We start from the raw sequence: 14,508 nt of genomic DNA on the forward strand, positions 1-14,508 counted from the left end.
GGGTCATGTCCCATCATCTGGATTGGCCACATAAGCAAGAATTACTCATTTATTCCCCAGGTCATCTGACTGGAGTTACATTTTGCATAAGGGCCCTGCAATAATTTAGAAGGCCAACCGAAAACATTTGATTAACATCTGACATGAATCGTGATGATGATTTAGTATAAAGACACAAATTAACGTGCAGAGTAAAAATACTAGAAATGTAGTAGATCCAGCGACGTCTGTGGAGATAGAAGTTATTTTTTTTCTGTTCTGATGAAATATTAAAACTTAGTAATTTAATGGATTTTTAAGCATGTACAAAGTCAGAGGAACGTAGGAGAAAATGAAAAATAATAGCAAATGTACAAAAGTGCATGATAATGAAACAAGATAAAAGTAGATTTAACTTATGGTTATGATGTTAAATTAATGAACTCAATTTTGAAGCAGAAAGTTGTAAAGTACCTAATCAAAAGAAGTTTTCTGATGTTTTGTAGGATTTCAGTGGAGATCAAGGTCAGGAAGACGAGTAACGCAAATACAAGCAAGCCTGAGGGAAAAGTGAGCAAGTGTGCTACAGATAGAGGTTTTGAAAAGTTGTAGCATGTAATCAGCAAGAGCAAAGGATGAAACGTTATACATGCATTTAGTTGAATAATAGCATTTGCAGGTGTTCGGCAGTCAATGCTGCTGGTGATTAACGCAGTTACCTGGTCTGTTGATTGTTTTTTTAATGATTAAACTTTTGTGCTTTTGGTGCTGGCCAGCAAACAAAGTAGGAGCAGGAATAGGCTACTTGGCTCCTCGAGCCTGCTTCATTAATTTGAGAAAATCATGGCTGTTCTGACTGTAACTACATTCCAGCTAGTCTGTGGTAACTTTTCACCCTCACGCTTATCAAGTATCTAATAACCTCAACCCACAAAATATGCAAAGACTCTGCTCCCATAGCTCTTCAATGAAGAAATTTCCAAAGGCTTACAACCCTTATAGATAGATAAATTGCCTAATTTATTTTTTTTAAATAGGCAATCCCTGGATTTTACACAGTGATCCAATTCTTGATTCTCTCACACAAGAAAACATCTTCTCCACATCTATGCTGTCAAAACTCTTTGTAAACTTGTGTTTGTATCAAGTCATCTATCTCGATTTTAAACTCCTTCAGAATCAAGACTAGCTTGTTCAATCTTTCCTCCATTCATTCCAGGTATTAGTTGAGTAAACTTTCTCTAAACTGGCCGATCATTGCTCAAGATCAGGTGTTACCAATGCCCCATGTAATTGAAGCATAACCTCACTGCTTTTGTATTCAATTTCCCCAGCATTTGACACCAAACTGTTAACTTCCCATTTGCCTGCTGCATCTGCACACACCTTTGGCGAATAATGCACTAGAACACCCGGATCCCTCTGCATTGGAGAGCTCTGGAATATGTCTTTTTTTCCTTTGCCAAAATTGATAATTTTGCATTTTACCTGCATTTTATTTCACTTGCCAAAACATCACCCACTCATTTAACCTTATCTAATATCAAAAAACCATAAAACATAGATAAATGCATGAATTTTATGTATAAATAATATTGACACTATTGTGGTAAAGCAGGCTATGTGGATTGTAGTACCTGGCTGAATGCCATTGAATTGGAAACACTCCAGCTCAGACTGGGTAAAATATATGGACATTTTGCAATCTTAGTCATAGCTTGTAGATCAGAGTCAGCAAGACAGCTTTGTGATGAGTGCTGGGAGCTAAGCTAAAGAACTCATGGATTCTAACCTCAGGATTATTATTGATTATTATTGTCGAGACAAACAAATCAGAATGGCAAACAGTGATTAAAGAAGTTATAATGGGAGAGAGGAGTTCAATTTTATGGGACAATGGTACCAATACCAGGGAAAACTGGAAATACACTGTTGGCAATACCTGATTTGGACTAGACTAGGACCATAGTTCCAGTGAGAAGGATAAATAGACTTGCAACAAGAACCTTTAACTGACAAACAAAGGCAAGAAAACAATAATATGAATAATAGTTGCAAAATAAATAAAAGTGGGGTGAGCACTATACAGAATTGTGCAAAACAAAAGGACTATGAAGGAATTTTTTTAAAAAGAGAATGGGTAAAATATCAGGAATGCAGACCAAGTAAAATACTTTCTACAGCTTCAAGCAATGGAACGTACAAATGAAATGAATTGCTGGAATAAAAATTAAAAATGGAGAACATAATTGCAGCATCGTTGGGACGTAATTGTACGATGGTTAGGACTGGAAACTTCCAGAAATAAAATATAAGATTCATATTGGGTTGAGATATAGTGACACACTTAGTTTGTCATAGAAAATGATAAGGACGTGGGGTAGAAGAATTGACTGTGAATAAAAGTGAAAACTTCAAGGGTTCAAAGGTCTTTTATTGTCACGTGTACCAATTAAGGTACAGTGCTATTCGATTTACCTTCATTTGAGAATTGCCTGTGAGGTCAGTAACCCACTCCTAAGTTGACAGTGGAACTAGCAAATTGCTGCTTCTTCTGAAATTCCTAAACTTCAATGAATATAGAAAATATAATGAAAAGTAAGCAGATGGCAATGACATTATGCTGTTAAGAATTAGGAAAGGATTTAAATATATAATGTGAGTTGCTGTGGATCTCCAAAAAATCTGCAAATTAGAAAAATGTGTAAATAAGGTATTTCCAGAAATTTAGTATAAATTCAATAGCTTTAACAAGTTTTTAACAAGTGGGAAAAAACGGCAAGTTGATGGCAGAAAGCTGATGAATTATTTGTGTGTGTTCAATACAACACTGCATCATAGAACTAATGTGGGGTATGGCGATTAGGGTTTAATAATAAGTAAAAGTTGGAAACTGGTGAATTCAAAAATAGGGTTTGAAAGAAAAAATGTGAAACTGCCAGCAAATTGGTTGCTATCTTTGGCATGATGAGATTAGCACAACGCTCAAGTCTACCAGGCAGCAGCCAGACATCCCCTGTACATTTATGATTCATGGACTATCTCCAGTAGGCACCACTAAACACTGGACAGATACCCCCATGCATCTGTGAAAAATCCTCCAAATCAGGTGCCTTGCTATTCCACTGAAAACTTCCAGTCTGTGTCAGCCAACAGATGACCCATATCACTGTGGCCTTCAACAGTTGCTCCACACCAATTCTCCGCACTTTGGACCAAATCGTCCATGCGACTAAGATGCCCCATCTAAGCCATTTAACCACCCCTGGCCCTTTTCCCTCTAAACCTTCCCATCCATGAACCTGTCGAAATGTCTTTTAGATGCTATTACTAGCTACCTCAGCTACTTCCTCTGGAAGTTTGCACCATATACCCAAAGAGATTGCAACACATGAACTGGAATGGTAAATGCGCTCCAAATTAACGGGGGGGGGGGGGGGTGTGTCAAATGGGAAAGTCAAGGACGGAGTTAAAGGGAAAGGGAGTAAAGGGATAGTTAATGACCCCAGAATTAATGGGAAAGAAAGCTCATAAAGGGATTGGAGAGTACGGCCAAGTGTAATAGGAATCGATGTGAATGGTGAAATGCGTAATGAATTAAAAGTATTGTATTTGAATGTGCGAAATATAAGAAGTAAAGTAGATGAGCTTGAGGCTCAGTTAGAGGTTGGTAGATATGACATTGTGGGGATTACCGAGACATGGCTGCAGGAGGATCGGGCCTGGGAACTTAATATTCAGGGTTAGTATCAGTATCAGTATATCTTTATTGTCATTTTCCTGAGTACTCACATACCCAGAAGAAACAAAAAAACGTTGCTCATTCAGTGTGCAGTACAAATAACAACAAATAACTAGAAATAAAAAAACATATATCATGAACAAATTAAATTAAACACTCTACTCTCTACTAAACATCAACAGGCGTTCCGATCGACAGCTGCTGCAGTGTGTCCAGGTTGATGGTTGGTGCGCGATACTTTGGCAGGGGGCTAAGTCCGTTTATCAGTCTTATAGCCTGCGGGAAGAAGCTGAGGAGCATCCTGCTGGTTTTGCAGCTAATGCTCCTGTACCTCTTCCCAGATGGCAGGATGGAGAATATGTGATGCGATGGGTGGTAGGGGTCTTTGATGATGGAGATGGCTCTGTTGATACATCTCTTCCTGTATATGTCCAGCAAGAAAGGGAGTGGAGCACCAATAATCCTGCTGGCGGTCTTCACAATCCTGTCAAGTTGGTGCCGTTCGTACGCCTTGCAGCTCCCGAACCAGGAAATGATGCCGTTGGTTAATGTGCTCTCGATTGTCCCCCTATAAAAAGTTCGTAGATGTGTAGTGGGGAGACCTGCTTTACGTAGTCTTCGGAGAGGGTGTAGTCGCTGCTGGGCTCTCTTGACCAGTGCTGTGGTGTTGGTTGTGGACATCAGGTCATCTGACAGGTGGAGTCCTAGGAACTTCACGCTGCTGACCCTTTCCACATCAGCTCCATCGATGTGCAGAGGTGTATGGTGTTGTTTTCCCGCCCTCCTGAAGTCAACCACCATCTCCTTAGTTTTTCCCACGTTGAGAATGAGGTTGTGGGATTTGCACCATCCTGTGAGCAGCTCCACCTCCATCCTGTACGCCGACTCATCATTGTCACTGATGAGACCCACCACTGTTGTGTCATCAGTGAACTTGTTGATGAAGTTGTTATTGAGTCTAGCAGTACAGTCGTGTGTAAGCAGACTAAACAGCAGGGGGCTTAGGACACAGCCTTGGGGCGAGCCAGTGCTCACGGCTATGGTTTTTGATGTCCTACTGCCCACCCTGACTGTCTGCTGCCGTTGTGATAGAAAGTTCAGGACCCAGTTACATGTGCCAGCATCAACCCCCAATAGCTCCAACTTCTCCACCAGCTGCTGCGGAATGATTGTGTTAAACGCAGAGCTGAAGTCTATGAAGAGGATCCTGGCATAAGTATTTTTCCGATCAAGGTGTGACAGTACGAGGTTCAGTGTTGTTGAGACTGCGTCCTCTGTGGATCGGTTGGCTCTGTAGGCGAACTGCAGTGGGTCTAGGTCGGCAGGTAGACTCTTTTTGATGTGCTGCATAACCAGTCGCTCAAAACACTTCATTGCTATGGGTGTTAGAGCCACTGGTCGAAAGTCATTATGGCAGGCTGGGTTTGGTTTCTTCGGGACAGGGACGATGGTGGCACTCTTAAGACAGTTGGGCACTACTGCCTGGCTGAGTGAGATGTTAAAAATGTCTGTGAAGACATCTTTCAGTTGCTCGGCGCAGTCTCTTAAAATGCATCCAGGAATGTTGTCCGGCCCTGCAGCTTTGCGTGGATTGATGTTGGCAAAGGCCTTTTTAACTCCGGCTGCGGACAGCCTGAGCGACTGGTCACTGGGAGATGGCAGTAGTGCACGTGTCTGGGTGCTGTTTTTAACCTCAAACCGTGCGTAGAACTCGTTCAGTTCATCTGGTAGAGAGGGGTCGTTTTGGCATATCCGCAGCGGGGGGGGGGCTTGTAGTCAGTGATGGTATGAAATCCCTGCCACAAGCGATGTGTGTCTTTGTCATTTTCGAAGTGGCTATTAAGTTTTTGCCCATACAGCCTCTTCGCTTATACATCCTATAGAAAGGACAGGCAGATGGGCAGAGGAGGGGGGGGTAGCTCTTCTGGTGAGGAATGGAATTCAGTCCCTTGCAAGGGAAGGCACAGGGACTGACGAGGTAGAGTCACTGTGGATTGAGTTGAGGAATTGCAAAGGCAAGAAGACACTAATTGGTGTTATCTACAGACCCCCAAATAGTAGCCCGGATGTAGGGTGTAAGTTGCAGCAGGAGTTAAAACTGGCATGCAACAAAGGTAATGCCACTGTGGTGATGGGGGATTTCAATATGCAGGTAGACTGCGAAAATCAGGTTCCTTCAAGACCCCAAGAAAGAGAGTTTGTAGTCCCTCCGAGGGATTCTTAGAGAAGCTTGTAATGGAGCCAACCAGAGAAAAGGCAATTCTGGATTTAGTGTTGTCCAATGAACCAGATTTGATAAGAGAACTCGAGGTAAAGGGACCGCTTGGAGGTAGTGATCATAATAAATTAATCTGCAATTTGAGAAGGAGAAAGTTAACGAGATTGATCCCTGGGATGGCGGGACTGTCATATGAGGAAAGATTGAAAAGACTAGGCTTGTATTCACTGGAGTTTAGAAGGATGAGGGGGATCTTATAGAAACACATTAAAATTATAAAAGGACTGGACAAGCTAGATGCAGGAAAAATGTTCCCAATGTTGGGCGAGTCCAGAACCAGGGGTCACAGTTTTAGAATAAAGGGCAGGCCATTTAAGACTGAGTTAAGAAAAAACGTTTTCACCCAGAGTGGTGAATTTGTGGAATTCCCTGCAACAGAGGGCAGTGGAGGCCAAATCACTGGATGGATTTAAGAGATAGTTAGATAGAGCTCTAGAGGCTAGTGGAATCAAGGGATATGGGGAGAAGGCAGGCACGGGTTATTGATTGCGGACGATCAGCCATGATCACAATGAATGGCGGTGCTGGCTCGAAGGACCGAATGGCCTCCTCCTGCACCTATTTTCTAATAATCTAATAATAAAGTTAAAGAAAACCTCACACAGATTACTACTGTTTTATACATTATTTAGATTAAGAGGTAATTGTTGATTTAATTTTTCAAAACATTAAGTGGATTATTAGGGTGGATGAAGAGAAGCTGTTTAAGTTGAAGAAACTATGGCGGCCACATAGTTCAGAAGTTAGAGGAAAGACATCCAGAGGTAAAGTTTGGAAATGTTTCCATGTGCATATAGTGCTAAAGATTTGGCACTCTTTGGTAAATGACAACTGATGCCTGGCCAATAATGAATTTTGAATCTGAATCCATTATTTTTTTTTTGTGAACCAAATACATAGAAGGGTCTCGACCCGAAATGTCACCTATTCCTTCTCTCCAGAGATGCTGCCTGACCCGCTGAGTTACTTCAGCATTTTGTGTCTACCTTCAATTTATACCAGCATCTGCAGTTCTTTCCTACACATAGAGTTGGGTCACTAATCAAGGTTATTCATTAGGGGATTGCCTGTGAGGTCAGTAACCTACTCTTAAGTTGACAGTAGAACTAGCAAAATGCTGCTTCTTCTGGAATTAGTGTTAAATGCCATGGGAAGAGGGATGGGATAAAACGTCCAAATTTGCATTGGCAGCATTTGAATGTGAAAGGAAAGAGTTTGGCAAGGTAATATAGATGCTGTTGCAAAGAGAAAATAGTGCCAATTGATAGCCTTGTGCTAGAAATGACAGCGCGATGGAGGATTGTTTAAGAAAGAACTGCAAATGCTGGAAAAATCGAAGGTAGACAAAAATGCTGGAGAAACTCAGCGTGTGAGGATGTTCCATAGATGCTGCCTCACCAGCTGAGTTTCTCCAGCATTTTTGTCCACGTGCGATGGAAGATGATCTCTTGAATGTCGAGAATGGAAGGATCTGGGTGATTGAGTTGAGAGAAGAAGTGTTTTAAATGGTACCTCTACAGTCATATATTCTATCCCCAACAGTGGAAGAAAATCCTTTAATTTAAGAAAAATGCATTTCAGACGCACTGATATACACTATTTTCATCATGCTTAGTGCTCAATAAATCCAATGCTTTACTTTATCTTATATCCCAAGGAACCATGCCTTTACTTTTGACCATTCTTGCTCAATGTACTGTAAGTATGTGCTGAGGTGCAGAAATCTGGAAGCACAATATAAGTAGGGAAGTATCAAGAATCAAGAAAATATGTAACCTTTACTCAATACAACGAGACAACACCAACAAACAGGCAATGGAATATGTTGTAAAAGGAAAGACAGAAATTCAATGACTTTTGCCATATGTTGCAGTACGGAAATACGTCTTGTGGCTGTAATACAGCAACGTTGTGATCATTTTTTACTTCAAGGCAATGCAAAATTTGTTTTATTTATTTTATATGTGTATTAAATGACAAACGTTTATAGTGGCAGTAGGACAAACGAAAACAGAATTGTCTCTTCAGAACAATTTTTAATAAGTACTCAATTATCACAGAATTAAAAACATTCTATTAATATAAACATTGAAAGATTCCACCTTCACTCAAGGAATGGACCAAGTAACTTGTAATTTATTTTCATTCTGGAATGCCTTCTGCATATCTGATATCTGCTCCCCCAACTCTATCTCTTTGATATGTAAACTACCTCTTAAATGTGGCTCCCTATGCCTCATTTTAAATCTCTGAAGACAGGATTACATATGTAATCTCAGGACAGGAGAAGTATTACTGAAGCAAATATTATAAAGGTCTTTTTCCAGCTACTTACAACATAAAATATTAATCACAAGTTTGTGTGTGTAGAGTATATAAGAGTACTAGGTATCTGATTTCCTGTCTGGTCCTAAATCAATATAAGATAACATGCACAGCATCAATCATCTCAGCTCATTCTTCAGCCTCACAGATACACTATGTATTCACTGTTTTCCCACCGTAAACATGTTGTGAATTAAATAGTTTGCAGTCAAATTCTTACCTAAAAAGGATAATTTCTTTCTTTGCAATTTTTCACAAAGTAGAATTTCATATTCTTGTCCAATTGCACTGTAGGTAGTAAGTTAAGGAAATGATAGATCTCATTGCACAAGGCTTAGCAAGTGGTTAGAACTGGCTAGTTTTATAAGTCATTATTATTAACTGTACATTTTTCTAAAAGAACAAGAAAATCCACAATGACATAAACTAAACCCGTTAAAATTTTGTGAAACACGTGAACTGCTTTGAATTCGCAAAAAGCAGTTTCATTTGATATTAAAAAGAACATTGATTTTGTAAATACTGTTAAATCAAATATTGTAACTGAATAGCTTCTTCAATGTTACTTCAACTAGAAACAATAAAACAAATCAAGATGAACTATTAACAAAATAAAGAACATATTGAATAAAAATTATTCTAAAACAGATAATAACATTTCTTGAGGAAACTTAGCATTCAACAAGTAAATCTCTCCAGGATTGGAAGGAAATCTAAGGAACTTCCTTGACGTATAACGTATTACGACACTGACCCAAGTTAATTGGGTTACAGATTTGAAGGTCACTGGTCCATGCTAATAGCCAGTCGCAGGTAGGACATTGATGGGCATTATTAATTATGTCAACTCTTCTATTACATTAATTTAGGAACTGACGTGTATTTCTGATTTATCTTTTGTGTGCAGCATTTATTATGTTTATTCAGATTGTAATGATTACTCCACAATACAATTTATAAATTGCGAATTAGTTGTACAGAGCCCTAGTGAGACCTCACCTGGAGTATTGTGTGCAGTTTTGGTCCCCTAATTTGAGGAAGAACATTTTTGCTATTGAGGGAGTGCAGCGTAGGTTTACAAGGTTAATTCCCGGGATGGCGGGACTGTCATATGCTGAGTGAATGGAGCAGCTGGGCTTGTACACTCTGGAGTTTAGAAGGATGAGAGAGTATCTCATTGAAACATATAAGATTGTTAAGGGTTTGGACACGCTAGAGGCAGGAAACATGTTCCCGATGTTGGGAGAGTCCAGAACCAGGGGCCACAGTTTAAGAATAAGGAGTAAGCCATTTAGAACGGAGACGAGGAAACACTTTTTCTCACAGAGAGTGGTGAGTCTGTGGAATTCTCTGCCTCAGAGGGCGGTGGAGACAGGTTCTCTGGATGCTTTCAAGAGAGAGCTAGATAGGGCTCTTAAAAATAGCAGTCAGGGGGTATGGAGAGAAGGCAGGAACGGGGTACTGATTGGGGATGATCAGCCATGATCACATTGATTGGCGGTGCTGGCTCAAGGGTCGAATGGCCTACTCCTGTCTATTGTCTATTGAAACTGCATGTGCAAGTTCTTAACATTTTTGTTTTATATTAGAATGTTCAAGTGAAGAAGTAATTGAAAGAATGCATTTTGTAATCACCTTTAACAAATGTATATTAATAAACTGTTAAGTGGGCTGTTGAAATGCTCTCTTACTCTAAGCTATGGTTACTCTAAGCTATGGTTAGGATGAACAGTTTAGAGAAAGGCCCCGAGGGAAATATTCTAGGGCTGTTAGAACGTCCATAGGGCAGAAAAAAAGTGGAGTTGGGGGGGGGTCAATCACTAAAGATACAATGTCAGTGGAACCTATCTTAAGGAAGGTGAACACTCAGACTCTTGCAAAGTCATATCTTGAAATAATGCAATGCCATCCTGATTTCTTCAGTTAAAACAAGCTTGAGTTTTTGAGAGCTACATCAACATTAATCAACATTTTTCATTAAGATCCTTTTGCATAGTTATCATGTTATGTAACAGAATCTCTGTGTGGCAATCTTTTGAAATTCACCATTGTCTCAAAAAATCATCCTTGCTACAAGCCAGGCTGAAAGGGCCATGGAGATGATGACTGCATTTAAAGAGAAATTGTCCTTTAATTAAATCAGGAGGATTATAATCAATGTGACCATCTGTTTTGCTTCTGTTTATTTCTTGAATGTTATTGTTTAAAATAGTGAACTCTAACAATATCACCAGGGGGAAACACCGCTGATAAGACAATTAAGGAAATTAAATTCATAGCTAAATTGAGAGGTTATTACATTAAATTATTATAACATTGTTAATTTTTACTCCACATCCAAAATTAAATGATTCATGTTTAAATTATTTAACACTGTACAAAACAAAAATGAAATTTTGGTAGCGTACTCTTTGAACAATGTTAAGACCAAAGAAGATGGACTTGAAAAGCTAAGGATGAGAGGTAGACTGGAATAGAGAAAATATCACAAATCAGGTCAACCATGATCTTATTAACTGGAAGAGCAGGCTGAGGGGGCGAGTGGCCTGATCCTGTTCTTAATTTGTATGTTTTTAATCAATAAAAAAGTCATCCTTACTTTATTGAGGCATCTTGATAGCAGAGGCCCTTCCTTTGAAAAAACTGAATATCTAACAAATGCACAATGCATTGCATGAATTATTTCTCTTCCTAATTCATTGTACAAATTCATGATCCTCTGCAGAGTAGATTCCAGTCATGCCCTAGAGATGGGTTGACTGAGTAGATGTAGCAACAAGTATGTTCAATGAAAATGATAATGAATAATGACTAATGTACTAGTTATTAAATGTCAGTATTTTAATTGAAAAATTAAATTGTCTATCTTGTTGGGCAGTATTCATGTGACTACCTTGAAATAACTTAAGCAGGGGATGGGCATTTCCAAAACCACTAAGTCAGAATCATGTAAATTGCTGGTACACAAAAATGCTGGAGAAACTCAGCGGGTGCAGCAGCATCTATGGAGCGAAGGAGATAGGCAACGTTTCGGGCCGAAACCCTTCTTCAGATCTTCAGAAGTTTCTCCAGCATTTTTGTGCCATAGATGCTGCTGCACCCGCTGAGTTTCTCCAGCATTTTTGTGTACCTTCGATTTTCCAGCATCTGCAGTTCCTTCTTAAAGCCTATCTCCTTCGCTCCATAGATGCTGCTGCACCCGCTGAGTTTCTCCAGCATTTTTGTGTACCTTCGATTTTCCAGCATCTGCAGTTCCTTCTTAAACACTCATGTAAATTGCTGTTGATTTATCAATCATTAGGAATCATTTTACACGGTTTCACCTTTGCACAACTGTTTTCAATATCCCTTATCTCGAAGGCCACAATGATATATTATTCCACAAACCAGCTTTTTAAAATATAATTATCTACTAAATTTGTTAACCTGGATTTGCACAGAAGATGTTGCTCTGTTTTGGAGAGTTATACCTTTCTGAAGGAAAAATCTGCTGAATCCTCTCAACGCAAAGACATGGTAAGGAAAGAATAATCACCCTATCAGAACTAGGTCAGAAACAGAAACAAATCAGAAACAGCTGTTACTTGAACTGAAAATATATTCAGTAGCATGTGCTGCAGTGATATCAGTGATGCCTAAAATATTCCATATAAAATGGTTTGATAACATCTTAAAAACAGATAACAATGAAGACACAAGCAAAAACACTAAGGACATTTTGATAAAACTTGCCTTATGAATTTGCAAAGATTATAACTATGTTGAAGAATGCTGTACAATGTCAATACATAACAATCTCTCAGTGCAACCTTGCCGAGGTATAAAACATCATGCAACATAAACATCGAAGTTTGGCATTTAATGAAAGGTAATAATTTTGAAAACTAACATCTCAAACAATTCTTGCAGCAATTACCCAAGGTTAATGCATTCACCATAGATGTATTAACTGTGCGCGATCACAAAAAATATAAATCTTCTGATTAGAAATTAATTAGGTGTACTCTAATTTATATACAACCATTCTTGGACTTATGAAAGGGGTCCACTTCCAGAAAATATTTTGGAAAGCAATCCATTGAAAAATGAAGAAGCTGAACAAAAAGCATTATGGGGATTTTAGTACAACACGTCTCTTTACATGGAGAGTGGAGTGAATAATTTGTTAGTGAAGAATAGCTTTGTAAATCGAATAAATGAATTCCAAAGAGTTAATGGCATTATAGCCAAAATTAATTAATAGAACATTTGCAAATTGGTGAATACCTACATTCATTTTAATCTTTAAAAACTGAAGTTGCGAACAAAGCATTACAGAACTATTTAGGAGTAACTCGGTGGCAGGCTGTGGATTATAGAATATAAAATATTTGTTCTTTACAGCGAATTCATATCATATGGATCAAATGACAGTGAATCATTCAACCCTCATTTTAGCTGGGTATAATATCAATTATATTATTGTATGCATGATGTAATTGATATTGTATCAAGGTATGCATGCCTTTGTGGGAAAGCTTTCTGATGAACAAGTGTTTATAGACTTGAGCTTCAATAAACATCAGGAGTTATGCTGTGATGCTCCACTCCTTGTGGCTCTGACCACACCCTGATGAACACGGACAATGCTTTCTGCAACTGAGTTTCAGGAAGACTGGAACAATATTGTACATGCTCTCTCTCAAAATTTGTTCCCTCATCACCTGTCATCCCTCTTCTGTCAATTGCTAAAATTGAATAGATTGTACAAAACTTTAGTTTATTTAGTTTAAAATAGAACTAAATCAATCTAATCATCCCCACTACCAAAGTATTTATCACTGAGATATTCTCAGGTCACGTGGATATGTTTTAAACACAAATTGCGAATAACTAGTACTTTATATTAATCAATATACAACATCAGTTTCAAAGGGAACTCATCAATGTGTTATTCAGAACTCTGTTAAAAGTTTTTGAAACATAACCTGATTCCAGCAATCAGCCAATTTAAGGGGCAGATCTGATGAATTTTATGAATTGTATTGCAGTATTTTAGTTAAAGACTAGAGAGGTGAATTCTACTGCTGTTTCCTTTTCACAAAAACATAATTGTCCACAATATTTTTGCAGCTATGGAATAAGGTTTTCTGTGACCCTAGTTGATTGAAAGTACAAGAATAGGATATGAAACACATGTTATGTGAAGCAGAACTTGATGTCAGGTTAAGCTAGACACATCTCATCTACAAAGTCATAGCTCGTCAATTTCAGTCCTAAATTTTATGGAAAAAGATACTGTTTGATGCAGTCTACCAACGGTCCATAACAACAGTCGTTCACTGTGCACTGCAAGCAAACAAGAGATGAAAAAGTGCATTAAATATGTAGTGTCAGATAATCCACTGGTAAATCAGATAACTATTATGGCAAATAGTATTCCGAGAACTGCAATTACAATTTACAGTTTCCGAGTATGGTTCAGAAGACTGTCAAGGACTGTTCAATTTTAAAATGTAGAAAATAGAGCCTGCATGGCTTGTATGCACAATAAAGGAGGCTATTAAATTGAAAAAAAGCTTTTATACGCAAATAGTTTATTGGTTTCGCTGTGAACTCTGATCTATATGGAGGTTTACGGTGACAGTAATTAAATGAAGTATAAAATCTTTTACTTTAGCTGCAAGAGTGTGAACCACTATTAAACATAAAATGTCATTGGAAAAGATAACTGTGATTAATACAGTACCTGATAAACTTGATTAGCTAGAACCCTGTCAGGAATCTGAGATGGGTCCCTTAACATGCCATTTATGACAGGTTTGCTTGCTAGATAGGAATAAAAAAAAAAGTGTTAATATATAGTGCTGTTTTATTTCAGATTACAGATGAAGAACTGAATTTATCTTGTATTATACAGTGTTTGAATAGATAGCAATGTGCCTTCGGTTTTTGATCTCATGAAATCAATACAATTGAACTAGTTTGCGTAGAACAAGCTAAGTTAATCTATAATAATCTGCAAAGGTATACATTAAAAGGCATCAATTTATGGTAATAACAATATCAAATCCAATCAAAAATCCGAATTTTGAGAATTCTTTCCAAACTGGTGCATGCCACTGAATAAGTACGTTCCTTACAAAAAGACATGAGAGAAAGGAAAGATTGGATGGAGTTCTCAAACATTCTTTTTAATTATAAT

At 38.3% G+C, this 14,508-nt stretch overlaps 1 protein-coding gene across 3 annotated transcripts in view; it reads right to left on the minus strand.

The window, feature by feature from the left end:
* Positions 1-14,508, minus strand: part of cdin1 (CDAN1 interacting nuclease 1) — a 175,811-nt gene that overhangs the window by 76,244 nt on the left and 85,059 nt on the right. For all 3 annotated transcript variants that reach the window (XM_033026960.1, XM_033026959.1, XM_033026961.1), the window contains 3 exons: positions 14,053-14,132; positions 13,603-13,652; positions 8,545-8,612 (listed from right to left, as the gene is read on the minus strand). In XM_033026960.1, coding sequence (XP_032882851.1) covers positions 8,545-8,612; positions 13,603-13,652; positions 14,053-14,132 — 198 coding nt within the window. The remainder of the gene's footprint in view (positions 1-8,544; positions 8,613-13,602; positions 13,653-14,052; positions 14,133-14,508) is intronic.

The sequence above is a fragment of the Amblyraja radiata genome, chromosome 9 (assembly GCF_010909765.2).
Source record: "Amblyraja radiata isolate CabotCenter1 chromosome 9, sAmbRad1.1.pri, whole genome shotgun sequence".
Classification (NCBI taxonomy): Eukaryota; Metazoa; Chordata; class Chondrichthyes; order Rajiformes; family Rajidae; genus Amblyraja; species Amblyraja radiata.